Source organism: Microcaecilia unicolor, chromosome 5, assembly GCF_901765095.1.
Source record: "Microcaecilia unicolor chromosome 5, aMicUni1.1, whole genome shotgun sequence".
Classification (NCBI taxonomy): Eukaryota; Metazoa; Chordata; class Amphibia; order Gymnophiona; family Siphonopidae; genus Microcaecilia; species Microcaecilia unicolor.
Window position 1 is genome coordinate 131,753,723 of NC_044035.1, and position 14,286 is coordinate 131,768,008.

The 14,286-nt window shown below is 38.6% G+C and overlaps 1 protein-coding gene across 1 annotated transcript in view; it reads left to right on the forward strand.

The window, feature by feature from the left end:
- The window catches only part of RGR (retinal G protein coupled receptor), a 48,113-nt gene that overhangs the window by 12,190 nt on the left and 21,637 nt on the right, over positions 1-14,286 (forward strand). The window contains 2 exon segments of the mRNA XM_030204982.1: positions 3,055-3,242; positions 12,881-12,998. Coding sequence (XP_030060842.1) covers positions 3,055-3,242; positions 12,881-12,998 — 306 coding nt within the window.

Below are 14,286 nucleotides of genomic sequence, written 5' to 3' on the forward strand. Positions count from 1 at the left end.
ACAATACAGTGAAAAGAAAACGCAATTCAGCCTTCAAGGAAGCCATCATCTGCAATCTTTTTTTCTGTTTCTTTTATTGCAATATTGAAAGCATACTCAAACATATCCAACAAAAAAAATCAATATAAAAAGTAGTCAGTGACAAGAAAATGATATATTTATAGTATATAATGCAATCACTGGAAAAACATTACACTACATAAGAACAAGCCGGTGAAGAACATTGATTAGACACGATCTCAGAATGTTTCAGAAGCCAGTTATCTGATAAATGTATCAGTGTGCACAGCACTGCACACAATTTTAATGGCTACAATGCTTATGAGATATGAAGGGGGTGCAAGTACAATCAAATACAACATAAAATGTTCTTACAAATAGCTGACATCAGATCCTTCGTACAAGGCGTGAGGCAGAAATTAAGTGCTTCCTTTTCCAATTATCTTTGTTTTTGTAAACTGCTTTGTTGTTTTATTTACAACAGGCAATTAATTACATTGTGTATGTTATTGTGTTATGTATTATTGATATCCTGAAGAACCAAGTGTAAATACACAGTAGGTACAAATACTAACTGTTGTTAAAGCTAACTTTCTATTTTAAGAGGCCATCGATTCTTAGAGGTAATGGTGAGCTCCAAACTGTCCTTCCAGTGAGTTGATAGAGCATGGCTGGTCCTTGTTCCACTTTATACTATATGGAAGCATAATTAAGTCCTTTCTGATATAAAGCAGAGGGTTATTTATATATTTGCATCTGGTTGTTTGGGACCTTACTTTGCATGCTACGGTATCAAGTATCAAAATAATTTGGTATACCACTCATCAAATCAGGTTGCCTAAGCAATTTGCATTACAAAATAAGACTCAAAATGTAACAGAAAGTGAGCTTGTATATCGGTATAGGTTAACACCATAAAAAAATAAAAAACGGAGGAAAGGACCTCAGAAAATGGTGACCACCTGCTACAAAACTGAAGTGGCTGGATCTTGCTGGTCACAGTTCTTCTCTGTAATCATCGGTCGTAAAAAAAAACCCAAACCAGCCTACGTGTGGTTGTGCAAATCTTTTTTGATCTATTTTATTTTCTTATGCATTATGTGAAAACCATTGTTTGGGATTTTTTACGACCGATGATTACAGAGAAGAACTGTGACCAGCAAGATCCAGCCACTTCAGTTTTGTAGCTGGTGGTCACCATTTTCTGAGGTCTTTTCCCCCGTTTTTTTATTTTTTACGGTGTTAACCTATACCAATATACAAGCTCACTTTCTGTTACATTTTGAGTATTTACACTGACTTGAAGCGAGCTTCCCCTTTGTGTTCATTGCAAAATAAGACAAATTAAAGCATACATGATATTTAAAATATACCAAGTTCAATACAACAAAGAAATACATGTACAGCATCATTTATCTGCACTATTTGGGGAATTGATCTATTCAAATAATCAACAATTTGATAACTGAATGCATGCAATAAAATGCTGGAGTCTGCAGAGCCCAGTTGAGAGTTGGTATTAGCGAAGAGCACATTTTAATGCTACTTTGTATCATCAACATGTTGGCTCATCTTTGTTGTTCTATATTCCTGAGTTTCTTGTTATTCTGACTTTCCCTGCTACAGCAGTGACCCAATGCTGGATATTTATTCTGAGAAACTTTTGTAGTCCCTCTTCTGGGTGCTCAACAGATATCGAAGGCATGCACAGATCAAAGTTCCCTCCCCACTGAGCAACTGGGAAAACCTGGCATGTGTTCTCTGACAGGGACAAAGACCAAATAAAATGAAGAAATCTAATTCGTTTGAATAAAATACTTATTTTAATAGTAGGAGGCTATGGGGATGCTTTTGGATATAGAAATGGAAGAAATGTGGGTCCAAAAGATATGGGAAGGTACCAGGGGGTGGACAGAGAGTTTGAAAAAAAGTTAGATTCAGAGGATTGATACAAATCTTTTAAAATGTTTATTTTTAAATGTTAAAATGTATGGAGCCTCATTTTACATAGGGAAAGGGAATGGAATTTAATATACCACCTTTCTGTGGTTACAATCATGGCTGTTTACATTTTATATACAACTCCACTAATTTCAGAGAGTTCAAATCAATTGTTTTCACCTTACCAATTAAATATCATATTCTCAACGGAAAAGGAGGGAAAAAGCCAGAGAAGTAGACGGGTGCTGTTTTATGTTCCTCACCTCAATTTTTTCAATCACTGGCTTTAAAAAGAAAACCTCCAGAGACTTTAATTCAAACTTTTGCACTTTTTAAGTGTCACTAGATGGATCTAGTTTTAAAATCTATGTAGATAAAGGACTCCTGTGTATGCACAGTCAGTGGAACAGGAAGAGAAATGTCATGCAGCAATATATGTGTTCCGTCCTTTAGGTGGATGTTTACACTAGTTCATTATTTATTTATTTATTTATTTATTTATTTATTTATTTGTTGCATTTGTATCCCACATTTTCCCACCTATTTGTAGGCTCAATGTGGCTTACAATTTTCCGTCATGGCTTACGCCATTCCAGAATACAGATACAATTGGTATTATAAAGAAAACATTGGCTTTTGTGTGGATTTTTAATAAAGCCACAATCTCAGACCCTCTGGGTTTTCTTTATTGTGGAAGGTTCACAGTTTGCCCCTGCATTAATAGCTATATATCATTTGTGTAAATGTAATGGTAATGGGATTTGATACACCGCCCTTCTATGGTACAATCAAAGCAGTTTGGAGCAAGAAACTAGACTCATGATTATACTCTAAATGAGAAAGTGATGTCATCACATGGACAACTGAAGACTGAGCTCCGTCAGACAACAAATACTTGTTTTTCTACTACCCCGTGGGCCCCTGCACTGTATTTAGCAACATTTAGGTGGCTTAAGATCATACCTTTCGATGTCAACTAAAAAGTGTTTTGAAAAATTTAAATTCACGCCAGACAGAGGACCGGCAGTGGCCTCAGGCAGGCAAAATGGATTTGTGCCACTCCAGAATGGTACCAGAACAGTGTGAGTATGAAGATGATGATTTTTGGACCAGCACTGTCATGGCGAAGTTATAAAAAGTGATGTGATGCATTGGTTCAGAGCACTGAAGGACAAAATGAAGGCTGTTCATAGTGATGTAGAGGTAGCATTTGCTGAAATTCGCAGTGAGGTCTGTGAAATTGGCTATCGGATGGAACACACGGAGGAGCATGTAGAGGTCTGGAAAGAGATTTGTGAGCTGTACAGGCAGAAAAGCAGCAGCCGGAGGGGTAGCGAGATTTGCTTGACTTAATTGAGGACCTTGAAAATCAGTCCAGAAGATGTAATTTAAGATTCAAGGGGGTCCTGGAGAGTGAGAACTATAAGGGTTGTGGGAAGTGGTGTCTCAAATATGGGAATTTATTTTACTCCAGGGATACAACTAAATAAGATCTAAACCACTGTTAGCATTGTAACTCCACTCCAACTTCTTGTAAACTTGTCAGCAGCAACCCACAATCTTCTAAATCAAAAGCCATACTAAGATCTAGCAGATCAACAAAACATGTTTACCAGAACCTAAGTCCAATCTAATTTCATTCAACATCTCTATCAAAAACAGTTCTGTGTCTTAACCTATCTGAAAATTATTATTATTATTATTATTATTATTATTGCATTTGTACCCCACATTATCCCACCTTTTTGCAGGCTCAATGTGGCTTACAGAGTGTTGTTATGATGCAGTCATTACATGATCTTAGATAAAGTCGATAATAAGTTAAGGTAGGTAAATTTAGAAGTAAGAGCTAGGTAGGTATTGTGAGAGGTATTTTGGATGCACCTGGGTAGTTTGGGAATAGTTAGTTAGTGAGGATGTCCTTAATAGGCTTTGTTGAAGAGGTGTGTCTTCAGAGATTTGCAAAACTAAGAATTGTTTAAGAAATGTAGAAAGCTTTAGCACATCAGTCTTCTCCAGTACCTTAGAAATGAACATGTTAGAGAGGTTAGATAATGTGCAGAAGAAGAAATGCTAAAATTCCCTTTTTTAAGGATAGAACAAATAATTACTTGTTTCCAAATCTGAGAAAACAGCCTGTATTCAGGCTTGTTTGACAGTTATAATTGACAGTAATAAACTAGGAGGTGTTTCATGGAATCGAATATAGAAGTAGCCAGCCTTAAGGACTCCATCACTTTTGTCAGTGCAAAAGAGATAAGAGGGTGAAATTCAGACCATGCATCTAACTCTGTGGAAGAGCTAATTAAAGCCTAATTACTGTCTCATGCTAAGCTCATTGGTGAAATGAATGTCTCTTGTAGGTAGCAAGGTACTTATCCCTTGATCATTGTTGGAAGTAGCTGGCAGAGTAGACAGGACTGACAAAAATCAAACTACTCAAATTCATAGAATTTCCCTTTAAAAATATCAGTCATCATCTGAAATATCAGCTGCGAATGGGATATTTTGCGAGTTCGAGGGCTGGAACATTTCCAGCTCCCAAATGATTACCTATAACAGATGTTTTATGTACATAGCAGGATTAAATCAGCCGCATGAGTGGATAACAATCAAATGGTCCCAGACCAGAAAAGTTCAGAATTAGTGTGGAGAGTTCTGAGTATGAGTAGCATACACAGCAGCCTCCTGATTGTCATAGCTGAAGTACTAATTCAACTTTCACAGAGTTACAAGGATGTACCCAATTAATTCTGCTGTCTACGGATAAAATCTGTTACAAGTAAGCAACTCTGCTTTCTTTGTCAACAAGCAGGATGTAATTAGGTGTGCAAGCAGGTCACTCCCAAGCTTAAAGTCGCTCCTGTCTGTAGATCATTTTGTATTGTTGAGGAGCAACCTAATGAAATGAAAGTGCAAAAGTTTGAATTAAAGTCTCTGGAGGGTTTTTTTTAAAGCCAGTGATTGAAATGATTGAAGTATGGACCATAAAACAACACCCACCTACTTCTGAGGCATTTTTCCTCCTTTTCCATTGAGAATATGATATTTAATTGGTAAGGTGAAAACAATAGAATTTAACACAATAGAATTAGTGGAGTTATATTTTGAATTTTCTTGTGAATGACTTCACTCCTCTGATATGGTATTTGTGGTTTACATTTGATATACAGGTACTTCGGTATGTAGAATGTAGACATAGGAATTGAGATATCTAGCTTGGGATGTGCTCAATTCCGGTAGTATTTTAGAAAAGACTTTTCTACAATATCTGCCATTTCACAAATATATATATTGACAAAATGAACAGCACGAACCTGGCAGTTTCCACATGTTGGAGTCAGCACTTACATTTGGAAGTGGGGATTTTGCATGTTCTACATGTACGTGGAGCCACTTCCATATGTAACTGTCCCATTTTTACAAAAATAAATGTGTAAGTGCTACTAATTAAATAGTGAAGCCACAATTTTAGCTTGGTTTCATATTGGGGGTAGATAGAAACTGCATGGGATTAAGAAGAATGACTCCCTTAATCTCTTGTGGAAAGCCCTGGCTGAACCAAACACTTTTTTAAAACCAGGGCATACCTTTAAGCTGTTGTAAAACCTAGCGTGGAAATTTTTCCACATACATCTGTAGTTCCTTTGTAAAATGGGGTACACATGAATAGAGTTTAATCATGTCCAAATCATACCCCTCTGAAATCTCTGCATAGTATGGATCTCCATGTAGAAATAGTAGCTTTCTGAAATCGGTATTTACACATGTAATACCACTAGTTACACATGGATATGTTTCTTAAATAATGGCCTAGATCTCTAAAAAATAAGGCACATTTGATATGTGATTTGATTTTAGATACTTAGGCTAAATTGATTTCCTTGGCAGAGACATGTTTAACATCTAAGGAAAGACCAATATTGGTAGAGAGCTGCCCATGTGGTTGATGGATTGACCATTGCCCAAGAAAAAACAAGTGAGGAGAAGGAGGTAGCAGTTTAGTACAATGATAATCTACAGTTGCAAATCCCAAAACACACAGCTTCATTGGGGATTAAAATTTTATTATTCACAGCATGTTTAAAAAAATAATTTTGGATATTTTTCTGTTATAGGGAGCAGCAGCTATTGAGTTCAATTGCAGTTTTCTATTGGTTAGGGGTTTTTTTTTAACTTGCATTTGGAATCTAATACGTTTTTTTATGGTTTACAATTGGGAAATTCTGACAGTGTGCATTAAACAGGTCATTAATTGGATATTCTTTTGGTCGTTCAGGGAGGAATAAATCAACAATTGATTACTGGATATTTAACAAGACCGATTATGTGATCTAACTTTTATTTATTATAATCTGAGTTAACACCACAGACACTTATTCCATACTGCTATATTAATGCCAGATCTGTCTGTAATAAGGCTGAGGTAATTAAGGATTGGCTGAATGCTTCTCAACCTGGATTGGTGTTTTTGGTGGAAACATGACTTAGAGTAGAAAATGACCCATTAGTGTTGGACTTATGTTCTTTATAATATAAGTTAGTCTGTAGACCTCATTTAGATAACATAGGTGGAGGTCTAGCACTCTTATATAAATCTTTTTTCAGAGTGTCCTTGGTGGATTCTCTTCAGACACCTGGATTAGAAATAATGGCCTGTGAAGTACTAGATACCTACTTACAACAGAAATTAAGTACTATTCTAATTTATGAGACCCCAGGTGCCTGGTTTACCATCAGGGATTCTCTTTATGAATTTTTATGATTTCTGTTTGGTACTGGGGGATGTTAATCTACCTTTGAAATCTCAGCACGATAGTAGAGTACAAGATTTTATGGGTTTTTTAGCGATGTAGAATTTGATAATGCATTACAATCACATGTTAAAGGTCATCAACTTGACCTTTTGGCTTTTATGGGTGACAATTCTAGCTTAATTACCATAAGAAATCCTTGTTGGACTCTTAAAATTTGGTATGATCATTTTTTATTGGAATTTTCATTAAATTGGAAAGGTATTAACTGTGTGAAATATATGGCTAAAGCTAGGAAACATTTTATGACTAGAGGAAAAATAGACTCTAATTGTTTTTGGAATTTAATTATTCCAAACTTGGAGGGAGGATTAGAAGGTCCTATAACATTTGATAATTGGGACAGTTTAGTAAGAACAACATTGGCTCATATTGCACCGATAGCTGAGAAACTTGCTTTTCACTGGTTAATCCTCCTTGATATAATTCAGATTGATTAGATTTGAAACAAGCTTGTTGACGTTTAGAACAAAGGTGGGTAAAAACTCAAAAACTGGTGATCAGGACTGAGTAGAGGAGATTGGTAGGTAACTACAAAGTTAAGATTAGGCAGGCTAGATATGAATATTACAATTCCATAATATTTTCAGCAAGTTCTAATACGAAACAATTATTTCAAATAGTTAATTCATTGTATAGTCAGAACTTGTCCTCAGCATTACAGTCTGGCCCTACACTGGTTTTTACAGCACAGGATCTGGCAAATTTTCAAGATAAAGTTGGGAATTTATTGAAGCAGTTATCTATTTCTTCTCAGTATTCACCTTTATCTGATTTAGGGGCCCTTTTACAAAGGTGCACTAAAATGTGACCTGCGGTAGTGTGGAAGGATGTATTGGACACGCGCCAGACCATTTCTCCACTGCATCTGGAAAAAAGGGGGTTTGGGGGCAGGGCAATGGATGTGCGGCTTTGCTGATGTGCCTGCTGCTGCGTGCTGATGTAAGTTTACAGTGCTGCTCGGGCCGGGTGGAGGGGCGGCGGCAACTCTGGGGGGGGAGTGGTTCCGATGTCTGCAGCATGCCAGTAGAGATTTCCCTCTCTGTCCCGCCCCCATATTGAAGCGGGGGCGGGGCAGAGAGGGAAGTCTCTACTGCGCATTTGCGAGTGAGTACGGTCACTCACCATTTATATGTTTGATTCAGTGCACATGCATACTCACTGTCATTCTTCATACATATATCCATCTATCTATCTATATACAAATACACACACACAATCTCTCTCTCTCTCTCTCTCTCTCTCTCTCTCTCTCTCTCTCTCTCTCTCTCTCTCTCTCTTCTTTCCTTCTTCTTCTTCTTCTTCGTCTTCTTCTTCAGATACACACACCTATGCCCTCTTGCTTTTCTAACACATGTACACACACACACACATGCCCTCTCTCAATCTTCAGTCAAATATACATGTGTCATTTTTCATCCATGCACACACATACTCTTGTTCGTCAGATACATACTACATGCACCTTCACTCTTCAGGTACCCATATGCACATGCATGCAGTCTGTCATTTTTTCAGAAAGACAAATGCACACTCTCTTCTGGTGCTATGCTGCTGTTCATGTGCTCATTCAGAGACCAATGTAATGTGGTGTGCTAGACTTTCTATAGGGTTACAATGGCTTGATTGCATAATTCTGTGGATGTACAGATGTAAATAAGAGATTTGCATATGAGCTAATGCTGTTCAGAGCTTTGTGTAGACAGCAGCACATAGATATTTAAATCCAAAGTAATGAGGCTATTAGCTGTGTTGCACAGAAGCGAAGAAGTATTCAAAAGACTGAAAGGCTGAGAGCTTTGTCAGAGCTTTAATGCCAAGTCTGAGGAGGCTTAAAAGGTTAGCTTGTTCTTCTGAGGTCATATTAGTGGGGATTTCATGCTTTTATTCTCTTTACTGGCAGCATAGAAGACCTACAACTTTTTTTCTTGGTTCTACAAAAAGCATAGGTTAAAAATAGACAGAACTGAAGTTATAGAAGAGCAGAACTGATGAGAGCTGCATACATGCAAAGATCTGAGCACAATTGTATCAGCACCCAAAGTTGTGTGTTCATCTGCACATGTGCTGGAATGCTATTCTGCCTATAAATATCAGTATGGAAAAATGTAATGTGCACAATAGCATTCTAATACATGCACAGGTATGTGCACATGCAACTCTGGGGGCTGCTGCAATTTGTGATGCTCAGCCCTGTGCCAACTTAATTTTGGTTTCAAATTCGAGGCCGAAACTGGACCAAAATCCAGGTTTGTGTTTCAGCAGAAAATATATGTTCATTTTCAGCCAATTACATGCACAACTTGCAAATACTGTAAATTACATGCATCCTTGTCACATTTAGGTGCCTACAGTTACACTAGGTATTTGGTTGGTATGCGTGTAGGCTCATACGTGTAAGACCAAGTAATGCTAGTATTCTACAATGGAATCTACGTTTCCTGATACTGTTGCAGAATAGGCTTTCACTACCCAGGATTTGGGTGCCTAAAATGAGGCATCCACTTATAGAACTGCCCCTAATGGAAGACTTCTGTAAACAGGTGAGGGGTGTGACATGCTCCAGTATTCGGGCTAACCTGTTCCTGCCCTGCCTTGCTCCGGCATTCCTGCCTGCCTGTCCTGGACTTTGTCAAACAACTGTGTCAGTAGCCATCAAAAGGGACCTGTGCTGCACAAGGTGGAGCCAACCTCGCTACGGTCCAAGGGCTCAACTTTCCTTGAATCGTGAGGAAATTAACTGGCTTTGAGACAGTTAATTTACTAATCTGTGGAATCATGAAAAAAATCCAAAAGTATTAGAAAACCAAGTTAAATTATCTGGGATAAGAGAAAATAACAATTGGGACCTGTATTAACTCTGTTGAAAGTTGTTCATTCCTTAGTAACAAGTAGGCTTGATTACTGCAATTCTCTTTTTCAAGGACTTAGTAAAACTGGACCGCAGAGATTGCAACTAGTACAGAACACGGTGGCCAGACTGAAAGCAGAAAGTATGATCATATTACACCTGTTTTCCACCAGCTACATTGGCTTCCTTTGACAGCACATATAGTTTTTAAGATTTTGTGTTTGATATTTAAGTTGTACCATTGGGATCTTCCAGTTTATCTCTCACACAAGCTAAAGAAATATGTGCCTCTTTGGTGGTCACAGAAGAATCTCCTTCATCTTCCAGCTCTTGATGAGATCAAATTGTCAACTACCAGGAAGAGAGCGTTTTCTTATATTGGTCCATCGTTGTGGAATTCACTGCCTGATGAGATTCATGTTGCTTCTTCTTATTTGGGCTTTTGCACACTTGTGAAAACACAGTTTTTTCAGCAGTGTTTTCCTTCATCAGGACTTTTGTGAATGTCCTTGAAAGATTAGTGATGTTAGTATAGGCTTGACTCTGCATTGTTAATAGTGTTGTTTTACATTTTATGTATTATTATTATTATTATTATTATTATGATGATTGTAAACCACTTTCACACTTCAGTATAAGTCAATATATAAAATGATTAAATCAAATCAAACCAAACCATTGAGCCACTAAGCAGCAAGCCCAGTGATCCTGGGCAGCACCTTAAATCTGCCTTGCACACCTCTAGTTCTTCCTCCCTCCCCCAAACAATCCCCCCTGAAGAGTTTACTCCCATAGAAACCCCCTAAAGAGCTTCTCCCCCAGAGCAGATACCCCCTCCCAATGCCCCCCCCCCACCCTCTACTACTACTACTTAGCATTTCTATAGCGCTACAAGGGTTACGCAGCGCTGTACAAGTTGTGGGCCCCTGCAGAGATTTTTAGAGGTCTAATGTCAGCTGGACAAGAGCAATAGTCTCATGGTACTACCAGTAAGGGCCAAGCAGCCATATATAGAAACTTGGCCCCTAGTGGTTGTACCATAAGTCAACCGCTAAAGGTCAAGGCAGCCATTTTGAACCTAGTACCAGCAAGGGACAGGAGCAAGATAGGAGGTTGCTTCTTCCCCCAACCAACTAAACATCAGGGACTCTTTAAGATAGGCTAGGGGGCCTTCAGGGTCGTGGTTTGGATTCAGGGAGGGGGGTCTGCTCAAGAGGGGCAAACTCTTGAGGAGGTCTGCTCAGGGATGAAGCTTTCAGGAGGAATTATGTTCAGGGAAAGTTTTGCCATGGGGATTGTGTTTGGGTAAGAGCCACATGAGGAGAACCAGTGGTCAGCTATGGCTTCTTTAAGATACCTCCTAATAGCCTCCTTTGTGGCCTGATGCTCCTGGGATACATAGCTTTCACCACAAGTTGTAACACTTGGTTAGATAATAATAATGAACTCTTTTACTTGCATTTGCAAGCTTTGCATCTCATTTTTTCTTTATTGAATTTTTCATTTTTACAAGATAGACTTATAAATGGAAATACTGCGGTAAAATTGTCATAGGTTAACATTACCATGAAAAAATTCAACATTATCTCAAACTAATAAGTATTTCAATATACCTAACAGATATTGACTATGAAACATAGTGTACTTTCTTAGACCACAACAATCAGAAGGAGGGAGAGGAGATATAGCAATTAAGGAGATAAAACAAGATAGACAAAAAGTAAATAGCCTGGCTCATATTCCCCCATCAATTTTCCATTTTCTTAATGTCTTCTACACATTTACTTGGATAGCTTTTTAGCATCTATAAACTTTTTTAGCTGGTCTGGTTCAAAAAATATATATTTATTCCCTAAATACTTGATACAGCATTTGCAGGGATAAGCCAGCAAAAAGGTAGCACCCATAGTTTTAACCTCTTCTCTGTAAGCTAGAAACGCTCTCCTACGATCCTGAGTAGTTTTTATCACGTCTGGAAAAATCCAGATTTTTTGACCATGAAAAAGTTTAGTAGCATTCTTGAAGTAGAGTCTTAATAATGCATTTAGGTCTTGCTCGACAACAAAAGAAGTCCTTCGACAAGTTATCTCTGAAATAGATTCTTCCAGAAATGCTGATAAGTCTTTCAAATTTATTTCTGGACCTTGATTATTATCACATGGATTCGCGTTGGAGATTTTATCTGGCAAATAGTAAACTCTGTTAATAGGTGGTATTGCTGATTGAGGGTAAGCCAAAACTTCCATTAAGTATTTTTTAAGGAAATCCACTGGAGTAACTCCAATTTGAAAAGGAAAATTCAGTAACCTCAAATTTAGTCTTCTATTATAGTTCTCTAAATGTTCCAATTTTAAAGAAGTTTTCATTTTGTTTTTTATCAAAGCATCCGTGACAGATTTTAGCGATGTTATTTCAGTTTTTTGAGCAAATTGTTCAGTCTTAACAGTTTCTAAGGTTAATGTTAAAGAATCAAGCTTATTTACCAGCAATGCTGTATCTCGAGAAGTTTTTGTGACCGTAGTTGTTAGTTGTTGAATTGCTGCCCAAATAGAGTGTAGAGTCACCACTTGGGGAGCTTGAAGCTCTATGTTCGAACCATCTGCGTCCTGGGGAAGAATTCTACCGTCTGAGGCCCTTTGGTTACCAACTTCCAGTCCCATCGAGTCCTCATCGCTCATCTGAAGGGCTGCAGGGCAAAGCGGCGGATTAAGCTCTGGCGGGGATAATGATGTCTCCGACCCTAGTGGAAACGCTGCTCCTTCGGCGGATCCAACAGCGGGTTTCCTCATGCCAGTATCCACAGGGGTGCTCGTGGCAAACTGTAGGAGCGTTCGCTGGCCCGGAGGGAGTGATTGGGCCGACGGTAAGACACCCTTCACTGCACCTTTTTGCTTTGTATGCGGCATATTGGAAGAAGGTAATAATTGAACAGAGCACAGCGTTAGCCTCCACAGAACCTCAAGCTCGAGCCGCCATCTTGACTCCTCCCTTCCTCAGCAGCACTCTGCATCTCATTACTATGTAACCTGTGGTACCATAGTTTAATGTGTTTTAAGGTAATATAACATGTTGGTGTCAATACTTTTTAAGGGGGAAATATTGCACATTAGGGCCATAATGCACCTTAATAACTACCCCCCCTAAATGCACGATTAGGATGGACATGTGGCAATCATAAAGCATCTTAACTGATGAATATCCATGTTTTTTCAGCTGTTATAGCCTAGTAGAAATGATTTAAAAAATATTAACAATATACATTTCCCTTCTGCAGAAATTTCATCTCCTACCTTTTTCTTTTGGCCTCTTTTGAATTCCTAATCCCTCTCTTTATCATGGTAACTGCCTACCAATCCATGGCATTAAAGTTCAAGAAAAATGGGCAGTTCAAGGTAAGAACAAACCTCCTAAAGAAAGCTGCTATTAGAGAAACTTGAAAAGTGTTCATTTTCTAAGTCCATTGTACAGACCTAGCTTGCTGATGCTCCACATATTAACCCTGACTTTTTGTTGAATGAAGACAAAGAGCATATTCTCTTCAGAGATGATGTTTTGATGCATGGGTGTTCTTTCAATATAATGTTATGATTTTGTAGCTTGGTCTCTAAGGCACATACAATGCCATGTGAAGTTCTTTGACTGTCAAGGTCAGAACTGCTTGAAATGTCACATTTGCTTTGATGGTCGATGAATACATTTTCAAAGCTTTCCAAGGCAAGTCACACTAGTTGTTCAGCATTGTATAGAAAAATAAGGTAATAGAAGCTGGGTTGAACAGTAAGTACAGATAAATCTGGAGATTTTCCTCCTGGCATTGCAGTGCCACAGTGCTGTTAAAGTAGATACTGACCAGGCTAACAGAGAGAAGAGACACACAGAGATTTGATAATACAGAAATCCAGAGGAGAAAAACAGTATTACAACACTTAGAAAACTCTTGAAGAAATAAGGGGCTCTTCTAATAAAATGCATTCTGGCCAATATTCAGCTGGCGGTAGTCAACATTTTTATATCCGCCACCAGCTGTATTCCTGGATATTCAATGTCAGGCCATGTCCATGCACTGGCATTAAATATCCAGTTTTAGTTTGGCTACTAAAGCTTATGCAGTTAAGAGCAATATTCAGACCTTGACTACATAAGCTGAACCAATTAAAGATAGGACTGCCATTTAAATGGTTATCTTATGTGGTCAAGGACTGAGTATCAAGGCCCATATTAGAAACCTCCCTTCTCTGGAAACCTCCTCATTATGACATAGAGAGGGGCATAATCGAAAGGGATGCCCAAGTTTTGCTGAGGACGTCCTCGCAAAATGTCCCAATGGAGGGGGGAGGAAACCCATATTATCGAAACAAGATGGACGTCCATCTTTCGTTTCGATAATACGGTCGGGGATACCCAAATTCTGAAAATCAGGTCGTCCTTAGAGATGATCGTCCCTAGACTTGGTCATTTCTGATTTTCAGCAATAATGGAAACCAAGGACACCCATCTCAGAAATAACCAAATGCAAGCCCTTTGGTCATGGAAGGAGCCAGCATTTGTAGTGCACTGGTCCCCCTGACATGCCAGGACACCAACCGGGCACCCTAGAGGGCACTGCAATGGACTTCAGAAAATGTTCCCAGGTACATAGCTCCCTTACCTTGTGTGCTGAGCCCCCCAACCCCCCCCCCA